The 20475-nt window shown below is 37.3% G+C and overlaps 1 protein-coding gene across 3 annotated transcripts in view; it reads right to left on the bottom strand.

The window, feature by feature from the left end:
• Positions 1-20475, bottom strand: part of CNOT1 (CCR4-NOT transcription complex, subunit 1) — an 82945-nt gene that overhangs the window by 4907 nt on the left and 57563 nt on the right. The window contains exons 23-44 of one of the 3 annotated variants that reach the window (XM_010861840.1): positions 19695-19925; positions 19235-19375; positions 17751-17930; positions 16191-16307; positions 15752-15862; positions 15330-15407; positions 14974-15151; positions 14069-14199; positions 13151-13447; positions 12334-12474; positions 12134-12238; positions 11429-11548; positions 9927-10118; positions 9203-9345; positions 8741-8849; positions 8473-8642; positions 7599-7830; positions 5399-5647; positions 4287-4450; positions 3987-4104; positions 2764-2865; positions 685-858 (exon numbers count right to left, since the gene is read on the bottom strand). In XM_010861840.1, coding sequence (XP_010860142.1) covers positions 685-858; positions 2764-2865; positions 3987-4104; positions 4287-4450; positions 5399-5647; positions 7599-7830; positions 8473-8642; positions 8741-8849; positions 9203-9345; positions 9927-10118; positions 11429-11548; positions 12134-12238; positions 12334-12474; positions 13151-13447; positions 14069-14199; positions 14974-15151; positions 15330-15407; positions 15752-15862; positions 16191-16307; positions 17751-17930; positions 19235-19375; positions 19695-19925 — 3483 coding nt within the window. Of the gene's footprint in view, positions 1-60; positions 859-2763; positions 2866-3986; positions 4105-4286; positions 4451-5398; positions 5648-7577; positions 7831-8472; positions 8643-8740; positions 8850-9202; positions 9346-9926; positions 10119-11428; positions 11549-12133; positions 12239-12333; positions 12475-13150; positions 13448-14068; positions 14200-14973; positions 15152-15329; positions 15408-15751; positions 15863-16190; positions 16308-17750; positions 17931-19234; positions 19376-19694; positions 19926-20475 lie in introns of those variants that run through there. The other 2 variants (XM_010861839.1, XM_010861838.1) reach the window with 2 other exon arrangements.

Genomic DNA, 20475 nt, shown 5'->3' with positions numbered 1-20475 from the left:
GTTAATTTCTGCTGCACAGCAAAATGTTATTAATTAGAAGAAACAGATTACTCAAAGGTACCTATATACAAAATGATAGTAATTTCTCATTCTATACTATTTTATCCTTCTTAAAATAAGGCACAATAGGTATCTTGTAGAAGTCTAGTTTAAAATACAGAATGAGACTCTTTGCTCACCAAGAGCCCTACTCTTTGAAAAGATATCCCAGCAAAGTAAGACATCATATTCTCTACTTTAATAAAACTTACAGTAGCCATGTAAGGGGTGGTATTATCTTAAAACAGTCCCTTCTTTTATTTTGACAGTTTAAACAAAATGCAAATACACACCTATGAAATATGGCATTACTAGTGTCTATTCTGCAATGCTCTGCCACTAGTGGGGCCACCCAACAAATGACTGGCCCAATACCTAGGTTGAGGTTCTGTAAATACAGCTAAATTTAATAAAAAAACTGAAAACAGCAACTAGACAAATACTGTGAACCAATATCCAGAAGCAGTCAGTCTCATACTTTATCAGGTTTAATAACATAACTGCTTCCCCCCAAAGAGCAACGTTATCTAACAGGTAACTTGTAGGTATGTGTGTTCTGGGGGCAGCATATACCTCTCTTAGCAGAGAAAGGACTAAAATACTAACAAACAACTTTCTTTTCCTTAAAACTATTTAGAACTTTACCTTCAGATTAGGAGTGAATGGGTCTGGGAGCCTCATGTTTCTTGGGAAGGCACTCAGGATCAGATTTCTTAGCTGGATACAATTAGGTGGGATCACGTCACAAAATCCATAATGGTAATCACAAAGGAACTCAGGAAAATCATGCAAAAGAACCAGCAGCACCCTTAAAGTGCCCTATTTTTCAAAAACAAGAAAAACATTGGTTGTTTCCACATTAAGAAAACAAGAGTAACATTTTTACTATTATAAATTTAACTGAAGGGAGGGGAAAAAAGGCAAAACTAGGTATCCAGAGTTTATAAAAAATACAACTTACCAAAACCCAAACAAAAAAGAAAATCTGAATAGCCCTTTATAATAAAGAAGTTAAATATTTGTTAAAACTCTTTCCTCAAAGAGGAAGAGGCTTTACTTTGGCTGGCTTTACTGCCAAATCCTTACAAATATTTAAGGAAAAATTAACACTATTCACAATCTTAATACAAAAAGATTATTTTCCAACCCCTTCAATAAAAGTAGCATAACTTTGATCCCAAAATGACATGAAAACTAAAAACAAAAAAAAATCCTAAATAGTAGAAATGGAAATCAGTGATACATCACAACCAAATGATCCACAAATGAATGCAATGGCAGTTTAAGAATCTGAAAATTAATGGACTAATAACACTGACAAAAAAACACATGACTTTGAGTTCAAGAAAGCATCCAATAAAATTCAATACTCATTTTAATGATTTTTAAAACTATCAGCAAATTATGATTAAAAGGGCATTTCCTTAACCAGAAAATGGTACCTACAAAACTACAGATTTATAAAAACATTATACAATTTCACAAAAACATCAATATCTGGAACATAAGTCTAAGGGAAGTAAAATTAAAGACCTAACAACTAAATGGAGATACACATGGGTTGAAAGGTTCGATATTATTAAGGCATCTATTTTCTCCAAGTTGATCTACATATTCAGTGAAATCTCAATCTAAATCCCAGAAAGTTTTATAAGTAAAGCTAATTGCAAAGTTTTATGGAACTGCAAATGATACAGAATAGCCAAAATAGTGTTACAAGAGAGCAGTTGAAGAACATTCTGCTCTACCTGAGTACTCTACCTTTACAGTAAGTCTTACCATCAAGACCTTTTGATACTGGGCTAAAAGCAGATCAACAGGTAAACCAGGGAGATGCCCATACACAGTCAACTAGATCATACAGGTACTAAACAACTGAACAAGAAATGAAGAACTTTAAAACTGTTGGTGAAAAGCCTTACATACCTATTAAGCTGGAGGGTATAAGGAAGGGGAGAAAATGACCTTCATCATTCACAAAATTAAGTTTGCTTTCTGAATGTAAATGTAAAAGCCAGAATTAATGGTTTTTTGAGTAGGGGGCAGGCACGTGCAGAACAGAATGAATTTAAGATTAGCAAATATTTCTTACCCAAGACACAAAAAGCAACGTACAATAAAAGAAGAAAACAGGTCAGTTTAACTACACTGAATTTAAAGCATCTACCCCTCAAAAAACACATTACTTTTAAGGGAGTGAAAATGCAAGCTACAGGAATAGGAGATGACTGAATATACATCATCAAACGGCTTACATCCAGAATACATAAGAATCCTTGTTTAAAAAGAAGAAAAATACAGATAATCCCAAAGGGATATGAGCACAAGGCTGAAGAGGTATATCATCAAAGGCAGATACCCAACTGGCCAATCTACACACAAAAATCTTATTAAGAAATCAAGGAAATGCAAACTAAATCCACAATGAGATCCTTCTGCACAACTGCTAAAATGAAAAACAGACAATTTCAAGTATGTTAAATATGGGGAGAAACAGTCTAATGCAATTCTGGAAGAGTTAACTGGTGCACACATTGATATATGAACATCAAGCACTGGTTATACAAATTATGTTCAATTTTTGCACTTTTCTGAATATGTATTATACTTTAAAAGCTTAATTAAACAACGTTAGGCCTCATATACTGCCAGTTGAAGTATTTTTCAAGTGTTTTAAACTGCTAGGTTTTAATTATTCTGATTTTACAATTTCAAATTAATTACCTTGTAGAGGATTTGCATAGGTTTGGTGAGTTCCACATTTCTAAGGAAAGGCGCTAAATATTTGAATAAATCAATCAGTAACTGTGCATACATAGGCCATCCCTGAAAGAAACATATGGGTAATAATTACACTCAGTTGCTGTCCCGCCACCAAAAAGGTTGCCCAAGCAGCTACGCTGTGACTATTATTTTCTTCATAAACCTCTCTTAAAGACTGACTAGCACAAAAAAGGAGTAAGCAAAATAATGCAGATAATGGGAAATGATATTTGAAACAAACTGGCTCCAGAAATTCCAGGATATTTAGGTCCTTCTGCCTGCACCAAATAGGGTAAGGGTGTTTCAGACAGAACACAAAACACCCAGCCAACTAAGAAACTCACATCTGTTAATTTCTTCAAGTCCTGGATCTCAACTATTTATTTTTCCCACGTTCAATTCCTCAACTCTTAGCAAATAACCTCATCCAATTTACAACATGAATCCTTTATTTTCACCCAAATTTGGCCTGCTTACCATATTCCAATTATACCAATTATGTGCACTTTGGGTAGATTTTATTCAGTACTGTTCTTCCTCCTGGAATGCACTTATTCACCGAATACCAAATCCATTTAAGGATTATTTCACTTTTTTTTTTTTTTTTAACCAAACATAGTAGTCACATTTGTCTTCTGATCTGAAGGGTCAATCAAAGGTACTTCCTTACACTCATCTGCCACTTAATTGCAAGATGAGAGAGAAATGTTCTCATAACTGTGTTTATTCACAATTATACTAAAAACTCTTATCTCAAATTTTATCTTAATTCTTCAAATACAGTAGAGACCAGTGGTCCTCAACTCTGAATGTATGAGTCTTTAGTATTTAGAGTGAGAACTTGTAAAAGTGGCAGGTTCCCGAGTTCCATTACTCAAGAGTTTTATATAACTGTCTACAGAGGTGCTTTAGGGTCTCAACATTTTTTGGAAAATGCCTTACAAGGCTGACGTAAGGTCACTCATGACAACTTGGAGAAGCCATATGCTAATCACTGAGGAATGGCTTTCAGGCAGAGGCGGTCAAGTACCTGTTATGCCTCTCCCCATGACCTGACTCTACATTAAATGTAAGGACCCCCAACTAAGCCTGCAAGAAGTACAGTGACCACTGAATGACTAAGAGTGCTAGTTAGTCCCAGGTAGTTACAGTCTTCATCTGTAGGAGATAAACTGCAGCCACACCTTCTGCTGTGGCGTGTGTGCCAGCATTCTTGCAATAAATATCCGATGGGAGATCAGTTCAAGCCAAGCATACACAAAGCCAGGAGCTTTGGTAGGCCTCAAAATGTGGAATGTGTTGCTGAAAGAAGAAAACCTTAGTCAGAAGCACAGTCCAACTTAAAGTTAAAAAAAAAAAAAAAAGACTATAGATAATATGCAAGCTGCATTGTAAATCAACATGCTTCTAACCCAGAGTTCTTCTCAAATTTTATGACACTAAAACAGCAATCCTTAACATTATTACTTTCAATAATAACTCACCAGAAAGCTGTAAGTGTCTGGAAATTAATGGTTTCCAACACATGCTCAGGTGCATTGAGTTCCAAGAGCAGCATGATAAAAATTCGGTGGTAGGGAAGTTGCTGAAATTCACTTTGCCGAACATCATGATCTTGTAGGAGAACTCCCACTACTATACCGAGGACCTATAGAGCACATAGATTATACAGCATGTAAATCATGAAGACAATTCATTTACCACTCTCTAGTCATGCTTCATACCTTTCATTCTTATGCCTCACATGGAAGTAAATATAAAATTATATACTGGAAGCCAAAGGGACCACACGTTGGTTTGATCTGCCCTGTACTTTTATATGTTTTCTCTGAATTTCCATAACCATGGACCAGACATGTACACTCTCCACAAATTTTTCTAAAGCTCTAGAAGTCAGCATGGTACATATTTTATCCTGTTTACACAACCAACCTAATCTTTCTGGTCTGACATAAAGCTTACAGGAGGCAAATGATGTATACTTCTCTTGGCATTTAGGAGATGGGAGGTCAGATATGCTCTTAGGTTGCAGAAACATTGCAGAACTATCCTGCACTCCACTTGATTTCACCACTGAAGAGTAGGGGACGTGAAACCCATTTGTAACTATCCAAGACCAAAGTCTAAGTTCATTTTTGCACTATCTTAACATTCAAATTACCAGGAATTCCACTGCAGAAATCAAAGAAAAACTCTGTTCCTTTTCAGAAAATCAAAGACAACTGCAATGTCACTCATGGTATTTGAGTTGTCAATCTTATGTTATCAAAGGAGATGTCTAGTCATCCCATTCACAGTAACTCTGTACTTGGGGGCAAATCTTATACTACCCTAAATATCTTCTAATGTAGTCATTACCAAACAGTAACACACTGAAAATACCTTATACCGTTTTGCTCTGAGAGAGGGTGTCTTTCAGTTAAGGCACCACACTCCTCTTCTAAAATTCGGTTATTATGTTTACTTATTATCTATGAATTTAATTTCTGGACAGAAAGGGGGATATTACAAAATGTTTTGAGGGCCCTGTAGGGTTGAGAACCACTGATGCAGACTTCAAGTGTGCAAAAGTCTAAGGCAAGAAAGGATTTCAGACCTTATTCAGCAGATTAATCTTTGTGACAGTGTTGGTGGCCTCCCCTGAGTGCTTTACTAGCAGTGCAATGAGTCGGACAAAGGCATCCAGGTTGTGATAGCACTTGGCTCGGATCATGGTGGGATTAGCAGCAGGATTGTGCTGCTGCTCTGCCTGAGCACGGTAACTGATTTCAACACACATTTCAGTACATAGACGAAAGAACCTTGTTATGAGGTCATCAGTCTTCAGGATTCCTTGCTGGTGCATCTACCAAGGGAACAAAAACATTAGAAGGCAGGATGAGATAACACACATGGATAAACGTTTAATTTTCATGCCAAGAAGTATTCTCTCGTTTAATCCTGTTGTCACATTTCTAACTGTTACTTTGTAAAACAGTAGAACCCATGACAGAATTCCATCAACTTTGATGGAAAATGAAAAAGAATAACAGGGCAATTTTAAACAAGCAGTCCATAGCCAATAATTTCAAAAGTTAACTATGCAAGTTAAACCACCTTTGTAGTAACCCATTAAGTCATACTAAGACATTCTGGTCAATGTGTATTTCCCCCAAGTAAGAGATTAAGTTACATATACTTTACTTCCTTACAAAATTTAAGATAATTTCTTCCATCTGACTTAACCAAAAACAACAAAATTTTTGAAAACTCCAACTAGTTGTACTAGGAAAATCAAATAATAATTTATACAATAAGTAGGTACCAAATTTTAGCTCACAGATCACACCCAGCTATTTTAATGTAAATTAAGATAAAGTGAAAAGGGTAAGTTTATTTAAAAGAAAGGATAAGTACAAATTTTATGACATAATCTGGAAGTTAAGCAGGGAAGTTATTTGGCTAGTACAAAAGAAGAAAAAGAAGACAATGTAAAAACATTAAGGCTGCAGAGGGAGGTCAGTGCTTACTAAGCAATGAAACCAAGCCCAGAAAGAAAACTTGTTTTAAAAAGTTTCCAAGATAATGGTCAAGTTAACTGTCCCTTGATAAATAATTAACACAGCTGAATTGACATTAATACACTAGGCAAAACAGATGGCTTGCAAAGGGACTTCTGTACAATGAAATCTAAAAAACTAAGTGGGGAGAAGAAATGAGGACAGACTGCTATGATCAAGAGGGAGCCTAAGAGGAGAAAGGAATTCTCAAAAAGATTCAAAAGCACAGAAAAATATAATACATTATCTTTTTCAAATGAAGAGAAGAAACAAGAGCATATAAGCCAAGAGGAAGAGCCGAGACAGGTGCCACATCCATACCCATGAAATATCAATGATCACAAAAACCAATTGATTTCAAATTCCTCCATCCAAATTGGAAATCAAGCTCTAAGTATGCAGTAGCAGCTTTTCAATAGGGTATGTTTGATAATTCCTTGGTTTCTTTTAAGGGAGAAACTTAACTTATTATGATTTAAGAACAACAAAAAAAATCACCTTGAAAAGTAAATCCAATTCCTAACAACTTCTAAAATTCAAACCAGCTCTTCCATATTCAATTGTCATTCAAATGAAAGATAATTTGTATCTTTCTTTGGTGGCACACCTAAGCTTTGGTCTCAGTTTGAAGAAATACAATTGTCAAAATGCAGAAATAAGCTATTTTAGGAGATAGCTAAGCTAATTAATTTAGAAAGATAAAAAGCACTACCATTTAAATGCTTAAGTTTTGCTGTTATATTTTCAATTTTCTATTTTTTTGTTTTTTGGCTGTGTCTCGCAGCTTGCAGGATCTCAGTTCCCTAGCCAGGGACTGAACTCGAGTCACCAAAGTGAAAGCACCAAATCCTAACCACGAGACCACCAGGGGACTCCTTATTTTACTTTTAAACATGGGCTGTTACAGAACTTTACTTAGCCCATAATCTCATCACTGCTGATAATCAAGCTGGTAAAATTACTATATACATCTGGCAATTTTATTATTCATTATCTGGTCCACTGTATTCTGTAGCTGTGACAACTGAAATCAGATAAAAAGTACTAAAGGGGATAGCAAATGCTGACTTTACTGCTTAGTGACCAATGATGAGAAAATAAACAATATCAATTTAACTGAGTAATGATGAAGACATTTTTGGTTTACATGAGTATGGAGGTAACTGACCACAGGTACATAATACTGAACTTTAATAATGGAGGCATCACACCCTACTTATGTTGAATAAAAAGCACCTTTCTTTCCAAAAGCTCTACCTGTCCAACAAACGCAGAGAAAGCTTTGGTACTGTCACGACCAGCTGCTGCTGAATGGTAGAGATTCACCCATTCCCTCAGAAGATACTCTGCCTTCTCCCTCAGGCCTGGAGGATCATCATACTCTGAGGCTTGAGAGATCCCAGAATGCATCATAAAGTTAGGGCCTCCATGAGCACGATCAATCATTGCTTCATAGTTGGATCGCACTACTTCCATCAGTTGGGGCAATCTAGTACAATAAATCCAGAATGAAAATCAGTCCACTCATGGTTGTGATTTCAAAGACATACAGTTGGAAATTTGCTTATTTAATAGAAACCACAAGAGTGATGATCATTTACCATTCCCATGATTAAACAAAACTATCCTCGGTTTTCTTTGTTATCTGTTTACCCATGAGGACAAAATGTGCAAATGACTGACTTCAGTTAAGTCACTTCTTGACCAAAAAACACCCAATGAAAGGGAGCTGATGTCCGTGGTCAAAAAATTATTCACTGCATGCCCACTATGTGCCATGCTTTGTGTTACTTAATTCTCAACAGCTATTTAAGGTATTATTTCCATTTTATATAAGAAACAAACGTAGGGAGGATAAGTCAACTTGTCTAAAATCAGATTTTAAGCAGCTGAGCCAGGCCTTCAACAGAGGACTCTGACACCAAACCTAGTGCTGTATGTACTGGTCTGCAGCAAGAGGGCTTGGCAGCAGTTAGTTAAGCTTTCATATTTCAAGGGACAATATTAGGCCTCACCAAAGCTTACCATATGTTGTAGGTAAAGCTGTTATGTAACGGTAACGTTAGTAAGTCTACACACTCATTTCTAAAACTGCAGAATGCACAACAACCCCAAAACATTTCCTTCTCACCCTTCAGGAGCATTGCCTCTGGAGTGAGCATTAATCCTCATGAGGGTTTCAATGGTGTGGAACAGATCTGCCTCAGTAACATGGGCAACACTCCTTTCATCCACCAGCAGTATTTTTACCAATTGCATAGCAAATGCCACAGCCATGTAGTTTAAACCATTCTCCATTGACTGGCAACACAGAAAGCACAATGTAAGAAAGACAGCACTGACAGCAAACACACTTCCCAACTACCAGAGTCTCTTTTCCCGCTTAATTCTTTCCATACCTGAGCAAGGTGAAGATCATACTGTTGCATGTTGACCAAATGATTGCGAATTAGCAACTCCACTGCCTCCACATTATATTTGTATTCATCCCGACACTCAATTAGGCACCTAGGAAAGGCAGTATTCCTTTATTCATAAAGGCTCACCCATGCTGTGGATCAGGTGAAATAAAGGGCCCACTTCATTCAATGTTAACTTATTCCAAATTAAGGATGCCTTGAGTACCAACTGAAAATCAGTGTATCAGTTTCCAAGATTTAAAATAACCAGTAACTAAGGAGAACAGATAACCCAGTGTTAAAAGTTTTGCTAAGTCTCGAAAACAAAGCATTCCATTTAAGACATATAATTCTCACTACTGAAAATTAGAAATTCCGTATGTTTGAATTTTATAAACAGGGCCATGTGGTAATGTGAGAAGGCAGTTGAATAAATATTACTCTTCTAAGACAGGGACTGACCTTGTGATCTGTTTGTTACACCATGGAGACCCATATGCCCGGCCATCTTGAAGAGCTTTCAAGACCAAGAGGTGGCACTCTCTGTAGCGAAGAAGGAGGTCAGCATCAGCACCACTGGTGGCATCCAGTAAGCCCTCTACAGCCTATTGAAGGAAAAAAGCATTCATTCAGATTCATGGAAAATACAATACTCAGCCCAATAATCAAAGCCAATAACCAAACCTTGATACAAAGTACAATGTATCTTCTAAGGCCTCAGTAAAGAATCTCTCCCCACACACCAAAACCCTTTCCACTTGCCTCACACACACCCTCTCCCAGTTCCTTCCAGTTTATACTTACTACATTCCTCACTGTCAGAAAAGGCTTCACTGTCCCAGCAGAGCCAAAACCCATTGTGGCCCCACACCCTGCCCCCCACCAGTACTTAGATCAACTGTCCCTCAAAACCTAAGGGAATATCTTTTAAAGTTTCTTAAATAATCATAATTCCTGAAAATCTTACCTTTATAGGGAAAAAAAGACTTCGCACTTTAAAATTTGTAACTATTTGTAACACTCTATTCTGGAGAAAACCACCTGCTTACTACAAAACAGAACCTACTTTATATTAATTTTTAAAAATCTTAACCATAAAGTAGATAATGATGCAGGTCACCAGATGTATACAAACTCAGCGTCTTCTAAAACAAACAGATTAAGCAAACAGATTAAGAACACTAACCTTCTGGAGCAATCCAAGAGCAGCAATGGCATCTCGAGAGTTCCGTGATAATACTACAACCTCCAGAAGACTTCTGAGGGCCTGAGCTTGGGGGTTCATGGCCAAAGTTGGCGGGATAGCGTGAAGATGCTGCTCCAGTTCTGTAATACACTTATCATAAATCTGAGCTACATCATCTGTTGCCCAAGCTTGCTGTTTTGAGAAAACAACCAAAGGGGGTGGAGGGGGGAGGCGTGGAATTAAAAGACTTTTCACTGGCACAAGCAGCAGTTTAAAAGTATGTTTACTACCCGTAATTTCTTTTCATCAAAAACATGGAAGGGCTCTTTCATTTCCCTTCCTGAACTATTTCGTGTTGATGCTGTTAGGTGGGGCAGTGCAAAATAAGCCCTGGCATGGGGTGGGGGTTTTAATTGACAGTGGAAAGCTTTGCAAACACCAGTACAAACAAGTGATAAAAGACAGCATGATAAACAATGAGACAGGCTGAGGGCAGCACCCCCTGTAGCATGTAATAATCTCTTTGCAGCCTATGAAAGTAAGTAATTCAAGCCATGGAAAATATAGTTTTCAGTCCAACTGTTAAAACTCAGTAAGAGAACAAGAACACAGCATCATTTCTGTGCTATTCCTATCAAACATGTACTACCTGAATCTATTCATGAGAACATACTGTACAAACCCAAATCAGGTCATTCCACTAAACCATGGGCCTGTAATCAAAGTGTCAAGGCCATGGAAGATGAAAAAAGGAGCTAGGCTAGATTGACTTGGGGGAAAAATTTTAAATATGTCAACTAAATGAAATGCGGTTCTTTTTTGGGGGGTGGATTTGGGGAACACAGCTTGTGAGACCTTAGTTCCCTGACAGGAAACCAAATCCGGGCCCCTGCAGTGGTAGTGAGGCGTCCTACCCTATCCGCTGGACCACTAGGGAATTCTCTGAAGTGTGTGATTCTGATTTAGATTCTTTTACTATAAAAAGACCATATTAGGACACTTTGTAAACTTGAATGAGGTCTGAGGATTAGATGACATTGATGTATCAGTGTTGACTCTGATTTCAGTGGTTTTACTATGGTCACGTAGAATGTCTCTGTAAGGAAACACAGACTAAAGGATACAAGAGTGACTGGGACATCAAGGTCAGCACCTATATTCAAATGGTTCAGAAGAAAATGTTTCCCCCTCACATTTTCAACTTTTATAACATTTCAAATTTTTAGAAAATCTTTTTACAAAGAACAGGGCAAACCATGAGGTCACCAAGTAAATTGCTTTAGTATGTCAAACATGAAGGTTAAATCAACCTTGTGAATTAAAAAAATTCCCAAATGCCATGCTGATGTGATACAAAGGGTAGCTACACTCCACAATGCAACAGCTGTGGGTAATTTTTTTTCCTTGTAACTTAAGCTCCTGGGAACAAGTGACAGATTAACTGACAGAAACATTCAAATTAAACTGTAAATTCCTCAATTTAATCCAAGACAAGTACTTACCTTCATGGGCTGGGCTAAAAATCCTGTGGGCTGACTTAAATCATTTGTAGGCAAGAAGCCAGGCACATTGCGTGCAAACTCTTCATAAACAGCCAGCTGCTTTGGGTCCACACCACCAACCTTGGAAGAAGAAAACCTGTTTTAACAGGATCCTCTTCACAATCAAGGGAAACCTTTTTATCAAAGTGGAAACTTTGCATGGGAGTAAGCACCAGGGTTTTGAGAAGGGACACAGGAGTCTTTACAACATTTAACACACGACTGAATAGGCATGCATGTATGCACACACAGTTCAGGGTTTCCTATTTTCCCTGAGACCTGTCAGAGTCACCCTCATTTATACTTTTTCCACTGGCAAATGCCTCAAGTAGGACCATGCAGCCAGTGCAATTCCCCAATGGAGCTGTAAAATTGCTAAGATTTCTCAACATTGTCTTCTCACCAACAAGCAACTAGCAATAAAAACTCAAGTATCAGAAGGGAAGACCAAGCTCAGAAACAAAAACTACAAGGCATATGAACGTTTAACAGCAGCACTTCAACAACAGGGGGAGGGGATACATCTAAGCTATTTCTGTGTCTTCCCCACAGGCAGCCTTTAAGAGAAATCACATGATTTCTCAGAAACAGAATTTAACCCCTATCTTAGTCCTCAGAAAGAAAACAAAGACAGGGCAGAGAGAGAGAGACAGCCCCAAGTCTCACTTTCAGCCTGATTTGCTCTGGCATCCGCTCAGCTTGGTATGTTAACACAACAGGATCACAATACCTTCGCCCTTCTTGCCTAGCATGTTTTCTCAGCTCAAATTCCTGCAAACAAACAAAAAAATCACTGAGGTTCTTGTTATGAGGCACTTTCTTAAATGGAAAAACAAATACTTAAAAGGCAAATGCTAAACACTTACAGTTGCTAATCTCTTGTCCATCTCAGGGCCTGCTTTTTCTACTGCAGTCTTCTGAATAAAACAGCAAGCTAATTCACAATTGTCCTGAGCTAATTGAGCAGCTGCCTGATCCATCATTTCCCTTTGTTGTGGGCTTGCAGTCTATTGGGAGGAGAAGAGACAGAAAAAAATTTAAAGTTTTCTGTGGGTAGACAAAACAGATAGATGGGATACTAGAAAATGCAATGTTTGGGCAAATTAATTTTAGAAGTTCCAACTCTACTTATGACTTATTAGCTGTGACCATGAAGTAATCTAACAATCATCTTCAAGATGATACACTACTCAACTGAAACATCTTACCAGGTTGTTATGAAGATGGTGAACACTATGAAAGCAATAAAGCAGTACACAAAGGTATTACTAACCATGACATCTGAGACCCCAAATGAGTGAGTGAGTTATCTGAAGAGACTATGTGCTTATGTATATGTGCACGCATGCATAGTCACTTTAAACTGTTTTGTACTGTCCTACTCCAAAGTGCTTTAAATCTAAATTCTTCATGGTAAACAGAATCAAGAGTGTTAACTTAGGCAGTTTTCAAAAAATCCTTCATTTCTTTAAACCAGTAAGTATCTACTACTTGCCAAATACTACTGAGGATAAAATAAACAAAAATAAACACCACCTCATAGAATTGACAAATCTAAGAGGAAGACATCAAACACATATGGTGACTATTAAGAGTACGTGGAATGCTCACTGCTACAAGCAAAGAAAAATGAGCTTTGTAAGCAGTAATGAGTTTTATACTACAAGAAAATAGTAAACTTACACGAAGGGCTGAGGCAAAACTGTTTTTCAGGTTGGTTGATATGCTCATGAGTAAAGGTTCCCTGCAAGTAATCATAGCCATTCCAGCTGTCAAGTTCCGCATCATGTGATGAGCTGCTATTCGCATTCGAGATTCCTCAGAATCCAGGGCAAAATCTTTCCTGACTATTTGCTCACAAGTAGTCATGGCAATCTTAATTGATCGATCCACCACAGGATGGACCAGCTCCTGGACAGCCCGTTCGATTGCTTGGCGCACACACTGCTTCAGCTGTGGATGGGCCTGAAACAAGGGAATCTAGGGAGGAAAAAAGAAGTCAACAATTTGTTTAAATAAAACAACCAAATTTCTATCAGTAATCACGCCCTTGTCTTTGAATTACTTCCAAATTAACCATGAACTACCCATTTCTACTTTAAATAATGAAAAGCTCAGAAATTGGAAAGCTGGGCTCCAAGGAGGGCACAGTAATCACTGTATCTTGTGATACATGATTACACATCAAGTTTAATGGGCAAACTGTTCATTACTAGATGCTTAAAGACACTACCCTGGTTAGTCAAAATTTGTGGCTTGAGTACTCCTAAAGAAAGTAACTTCTTTAGTACCATGGGGAAATGCAAAAATAATCAAGATAATAGAAAAAAAGGCTTTCTACAAAAACTATTATTTTCAAAATAGCAAGCATTTTATTAAAAAAAAATTACATTGAAATCTTTTTCTTTACTTGAAAGACTATTTATGGGTATTTACTGAATTTTTAAGAAACTTAAAAAATATTCATGATGAACTTATACTACACATAGCAATTCCTACTCTCTGCAACAAAAGCCTACAACTTAGGAATCCACATAGGAAGTCAAAAAGGGAAGGGAAATTTAACCAGTTGACCTCGTCACAAAGTAACAGTTTACTTACTGTTGGGTTTAGAGTAATGTGTGGTGCCAGGCCTGCGAGGGAATAGACATTGATGTCATGGTAACTGTACTGTGGCTGTGGTGGAACAGTGGCTGTACAGGTGGTGCTGGTAGCTGGTGTTGTAGAAGTTGCTAAATGTAGAGAAAAAATAAAAGCTAATGAAAGAAGCACACTTCCTGACTTTACTATAAAATTAGCAGGGCATCATGTGGTTTTAATCTAACTAAACTGACTGAATGGGGATGGGGAGGGGTGGCACAGGTCACATTTTTCCCACCCTGAATTATCACAATCTAAACAAAGCATGTAAGACTCAGTCACTGGCCATGCACCTGGGCACAGGAATGAATTGAGGGGTCTTGCCACATTAGCTGGCCCAAACCTTGTCCCATTATTCTATATATAATGTATATCAATTTTGAACCTATTCTGTTTCTAGTTTTACCTGGGGATTCTTGAGGGCTGAGAAAAAAGAAAAGCTGGTTTATTGTAACCACACCTCCTAAAGCTCCCAGTCCTCTTAATGCAGGTTAAATAACCCACTCGCCTAATGGGTTGAGCCAATCTGGCCATCCCCAAATTTGAAGAATAACACAGGTCTTCATGCCAGTGCACTTCTTTCTCTAAGACCTCAAACAATGTAACAGTCTGGCTGAGGGGGAATATGAGGAACAACTGATTAATGATATTAGTTACGAATACCACAGATAGAATTACCAGACAGATACACTAAGACAATGCCTAGACATTACTAACATTCCCTTAAAAATTTAGAAGGCTCACCAGAAAGTACACAAAACTGCAACCCCACTTTACACAGAAAATTACAACTTGCTATACGCATGCATGCGAATGTACCACTGAAGAAAACGTATGATAAATAGAGGGTTAATTATCACACTTACTTGTGGTTGTGATAGGAGGGAGCTCCTCTGGCTGCTTGACATCTTTCTTTGGAGCAGAGAGTTGCTCATCTAAGTTCTTCAGGCGATCTTTATCCTTTAGGAGGTTTCCAGGTTTTAGCTCATTGATGTCTAATGCAAGATTCTTACAGAGGACCTCAATTTCAAACTTCAAGTTTAACTGTGTAATTCCAATATTCAATGAGAATATTAAAAATGAATATTCAGCGTCATAATAACAGACAGTATTCTCACCCATTTGTCATAGTGCTCCCCCCACTAAAAACCCTCTTTTTCCTGTAAATTTTAATAATGTAAAGGAAGACAGTGTTCCTAAGGATAAAGAGCAACAAACTTACCTTTAAGTCATGTTCTTGATGTAGCTCAGCTAATACATTCATAATAGCCATTGTCCAGGGGTTGGGTGGCCTAAAAACCTGAAGAAAACCATTATGTTAAGCTTGCCCCAAACTCACTCTTTAATATGTATTATCTAAAACAGTTAAGCACTCACACCCATGTGGCCATAATAAAATCCCTAGCCTTCCCACAAATCATATTTCAGAAAAACACCAAAACCCAAAGCCACCCATTAAAGTGAGTCCTGTATACTACTGAGCCTCTCAATTTGGAAATCCCAAGCTTCCCTGAGGAAAACTAACTGATCTAGCTCTATGTTGCTAAGAACTGAGGATATAGCCTCTTGACCTTCTGCCAAAACAAATGAACTCTCATTAGATGACTCAAATAAGTCTTCAATAAAATATTAAAATTTACTCACCACACTACGAATGCTAGATTCTAAGACTTTGGCAACAAAGGGCACTACATAGAGCAACTCTTGCTGTCCTTTAACGTAAGCCTCTAGCAGCAAAGATTTTACATCCAAGTCCTAGAAAAACAAACACATTTTTAAAATGCTGGGAATATATTAGAAAATTCCTTATTCAATATCCCCAATTATACTCTGCCAAACTCATCCCCAAAATTGGAATCAATAATTGACCCTCACCTTACGAAAAGCCAAGGGTAACAATCATACCTTTTGTTTATCTTGCTAAACATTGTAAGGCCATGGGCATGCAATTAGGGATTCAAAACATGGGCCAAACCTTCACAGATACCCCGGCAAAACGGCCCCAATTAAAGTCAAGATTTTTAGATAGACTATGCTGTATGAACATTCTCAAGTTTTACATGAGCCTTTGGTTAAAACTTACAGTGTGTAAGATGGGTTTATTTTTAGCTAGTGTAATCATTCCTAGCCAATGTCCCAAGTTCTTCAGCAAAGACCGATCAGAGAAATTGGCTGCAGCTTTATCAGAGGTCAGGAGTACCTGAAACAGTGTATGATTAAGAAAGGTATGAAAATGAGCTTATAAAAAAACATTCTCAACTAAATGTTTAAGAATTCCATTATTCTACATTAAAAACAAGCTATCAATACTGAGAACATGCCCCAAGGTAGATCCTGTCCACGTATCACTGCAATATTTTGTTGTGTTCAGTGACATTTTTACCTTCAAACATCTTTACATTTAAAAAAAGTAAAAAAATTTACAAAACTAAATTTTACAGAAGGTAAAAAATATAAAATACATCATACTGACGTGAAGTAACACCACGTATCGTATATGGTCCCACAGCAAAGTATTTTAAAACTGAAAATTTTAGCTAGGTTTGAAGCAGCGACCCAACTGCAAATCTGTTTTGAAGAGCTAAATTCAATTCAAATGAATACTACAGCTATGATCTTTAAGTTCTTCCCAGACAGCAGGCATTCTAAGGAGTATAAGAAGATTGCAGTGCTCTGTTGTGATCTTTAGCATTATCTTTGGAAACAACTAAGATAACCTTCTGGAATACACTGTAATATTGCTTACACACTTTGAGAAGACCTAATCCATTTCATCAATTCTCTACTTTTAACTTTCTTAAGGGAGACAGAACCAACACTCCAGTGTCTTGCATACACTCATACACTCATTTCCTACATAATACCTTTTATGGCTATTAGTTTAAATTTATACTTTTGTTTAAAAGAAAGAATCTTTTGATCCAAATCATGTGGAGATTTTCGTATCCCAACAATCCCTGCTATCAAATGACAAAGGCTGGATTTAGTTATGTTCCTTAACCCCATACAGCAACAGCAGAATGGCACAAAGTCAGCTGTGCAATAGAAAGGAGCCAGGAATTCTTTTGCACTACAGCGTAACCAAGAATAGGGAAAATTCCTATTCACAGGTTTAAATATAGTGCTGGTTCCTAAGCCAATATCCCAAGTTATTCAGCAAAGAATGTTTTCAGCTATATGCTGGTTCATGCTGTTTTCTTTAAAAATTATTCTTCCTAAGAAAAATACTTAAGATATTATAGAACAAGCATTAGCCCATTAGGAAACGTTTGACCTTAAACTTCTGAGAATCTTAAATGGCTATTTTACAACACTGAAGAATCTTGAGCTATCTGGCATTTAAGACATAAATGATGGTATGGTATAGAATGATGAAAACGAGTATGTCTATACGACTAAATTCTTCATGAAAACTTAGCCCTGTATTTGAAACAATGCCTAAAGCAACTTGCATAAATACTATAACAAATACAACATACAAGAGAAAACAATACCCTCTAATTCCACCTGTGAAATCAAATATTTCCAAACTAAAAACAGTAGTAAAAAGAAATACAAAGGTCTGACAGAAAACAAAATTCTGTAAAGCAATTATCCTTCAATTAAAAAATAAATTAAAAAAAAAACACACAAGAACACTTACTTTGATGTTTCTATAGGTCTCATTCAGAACCATCTTATTAAACTCAGGATTCTTCAGCGTGTCAAGGAAATTAGAATACAGGCTGTGAAAGTTTGGCTCAATACTGACTCTCTTCATAACCAGGTACTGTGAAACCCAAGGCATAAATTCTTCCTTCACAGTTTCCTTTAGTTCTTCAACCTAGCCAACCATTACAACATGGGAAGTATTCAATTAAAAGATGATAAAATACAGTTTTATGTTTCGTTTCTGTGAACATGACTACAGTGTATGCTGCTGCTGCTGCTAAGTCGCTTCAGTTGTGTCCGACTCTGTGTGACCCCACAGACGGCAGCCCACCAGGCTCCCCTGTCCCTGGGATTCTCCAGGCAAGAACACTGGAGTGGGTTGCCATTTCCTTCTCCAATGCATGAAAGTGAAAAGTGAAAGTGAAGTCACTCAGTCGTGTCCGACCCTCAGTGACCCCACGGACTGCAGCCTTCCAGGCTCCTCCTTCCATGGGATTTCCCAGGCAAGAGTACTGGAGTGGGGTGCCACTGCAACATGCTACATCTCCCCAATTTTACACAGTTGCTATCAAGTACAGTATATTCAAGTCCATGTTAAGTATAGAGTCAATCATCTCTTAAGCTGGGTAATTAGAACTGAAACATCTATGGTCACTTTAAGCTTTAAAATTGCAAAATATGTAGTCCCTCATCCCCATCTTACTTACTCTCCATTTGAACAAAAGAAGATAAATTACTAATCTACAACTTGTTATTAATAAGCCTGATGCCAGAACTATGTTTTTCTACATTTCTATCTCTAGGAATTATTTGCAAAGTTTGAAACTCTTCTTCCAAAAAGCATGCAAAATGCTTCAAAATTTTCCCCCAATCAATTATGGTGAGAGTCTCAAAGACAGTACTTGCATTATAAATTACATTTCAAACCCTTTTGTTTAGGCTAATTAATATTGACGAAAACAGACATTTCCAAGTATCATCTTAGCACATAATCTTGTAAGGCAAGCATCAATTCTTTTCACAAGCTGTTAATGATCTCTGGGAGGATGTGAATTGTTACTACAAATACAAATGAAATTCCCATCATGAAATCATTTTCAAGTTTACTTCAAAAAGCCTGTAACTCACTGCAAAACAATACTATTTGGGACTTCCCTGGAAGTTCAGTGGTTAAGAGGCTGCACTTCCACTGCAGGGAGTGTGAGTTTGGTTCGATCCCTGGTCAGGAAACTAAGATCCCACATGTCATGCCATGTGGCCAAAATTAATAAATAAATAAATAAAATCAGTGCTATTTAACATCTACAGAATCTACAACCACTAGTTGTATATCCAAGTTCCCTTCATTTTGATTCTATTATCTTCACCTTTAAAGATTAAAAAGGGTAGAGAATATCAAATGTAAATCCCCCAATCCATCAAGAAAAACAACAGAGAACATTTGTAGTGATACATAAACTATTACTTCAGACTCACCTTTTGTGTCATATTTGACTGGGAAAGGTTGTTGAAGATAAAAGCAATTTTCTCCTGGATATTTTCTGGGGGCTCTACGATTCTCTCAGTTTGATCTGTGGCCACAAGCAATGTATCTATATTTGTTGTATTAATAGAAGGCTAAAGAAATAAAATACATAAAATTAACAAACTGAAATCCTTACTACACAAATCCTAGGGGTGGGGTATGTACACAGATTCCTTTAGTATATAAAATACATATGGTATGTACAACTGTGCACTTGAAGTGCTGGCAAGAACATGTACTGAACTATTCATAGGGGCTACATGTGGGAAATCAGGGTGGTAAAGGGAGAAATGCTGATCTTTCATGCTTTATTAATAGGCATGTGTTATTTATAATAAAGTACATGCTCACTATTGGATATATTGCAATGTAACAACAAATACAACAAAGAAAGAAGATAGACCTACTTACTGGCACATCTTTCTTAAAGCTGACTCCAGTTGGCCTGGTGACTGTAACCGTTTTAGCAACAGTGGTGGTTGTTGAGGTGGTTACCATAGTGCTAACCTGGCCAGCAAGGGGAGCTTTTGCTGGAACCTGGGCCTGGGCCTGGGCTTGAGCCAGTGCAATACTTCCAGGGGTTGTGATAGAGCCCTGCATTTTCACAGGAGGATCTCTAGATTGCTGTCCATACTCAATATACTAAAGGGGTAGAGAAAGAGAAAAACACATTAAATAAGAATTCTTAACAGAAACTGAAATACTTGAATTAAACTTCCCTCACTTCTGAGAGACTGGAAATCATATCAGAGCACTCTTTTGGTTCATCTATCTCCCTTATATCTTGCCCCATTCTGGTGAATATTCCCATATGTGTAATATGTAAGTGGATACCACGAACTTCTGAAGAAATAAAACTAAAATGTTACTATGCTTAAGTATTTATAAGAGAACCAGTTAACAAGTTTTAAAAAGGTAGCCACAAATGCTTACCTATAAATTTCCTTAAATTCCTTCACATAAATAAACTTAAAGGTTCTAAAATTTATATAATAAACTGATTTCTATTGGATGCTAATGAAAAAAACCACAGCCTAAAAAACACTGCAGCGTGAGTTCTCTCTCAGTAAAGCTAATAGCACAAAACAAGAACAGTTTACACCACCTAGCCAACTGAAGGGTAAGCAATGTTCTAGGATAAGTTTCATCCCTCTCCTCCACATTTCCCAGTCCAAAAAAATTCCTTCTCCCA

Source organism: Bison bison, unplaced genomic scaffold (genome assembly GCF_000754665.1).
Source record: "Bison bison bison isolate TAMUID 2011002044 unplaced genomic scaffold, Bison_UMD1.0 scf7180017864473, whole genome shotgun sequence".
NCBI classification, from domain to species: Eukaryota; Metazoa; Chordata; class Mammalia; order Artiodactyla; family Bovidae; genus Bison; species Bison bison.
Note: the sequence above shows the minus strand (reverse complement) of the source record. Positions and strands in the feature narration are given on the sequence as shown.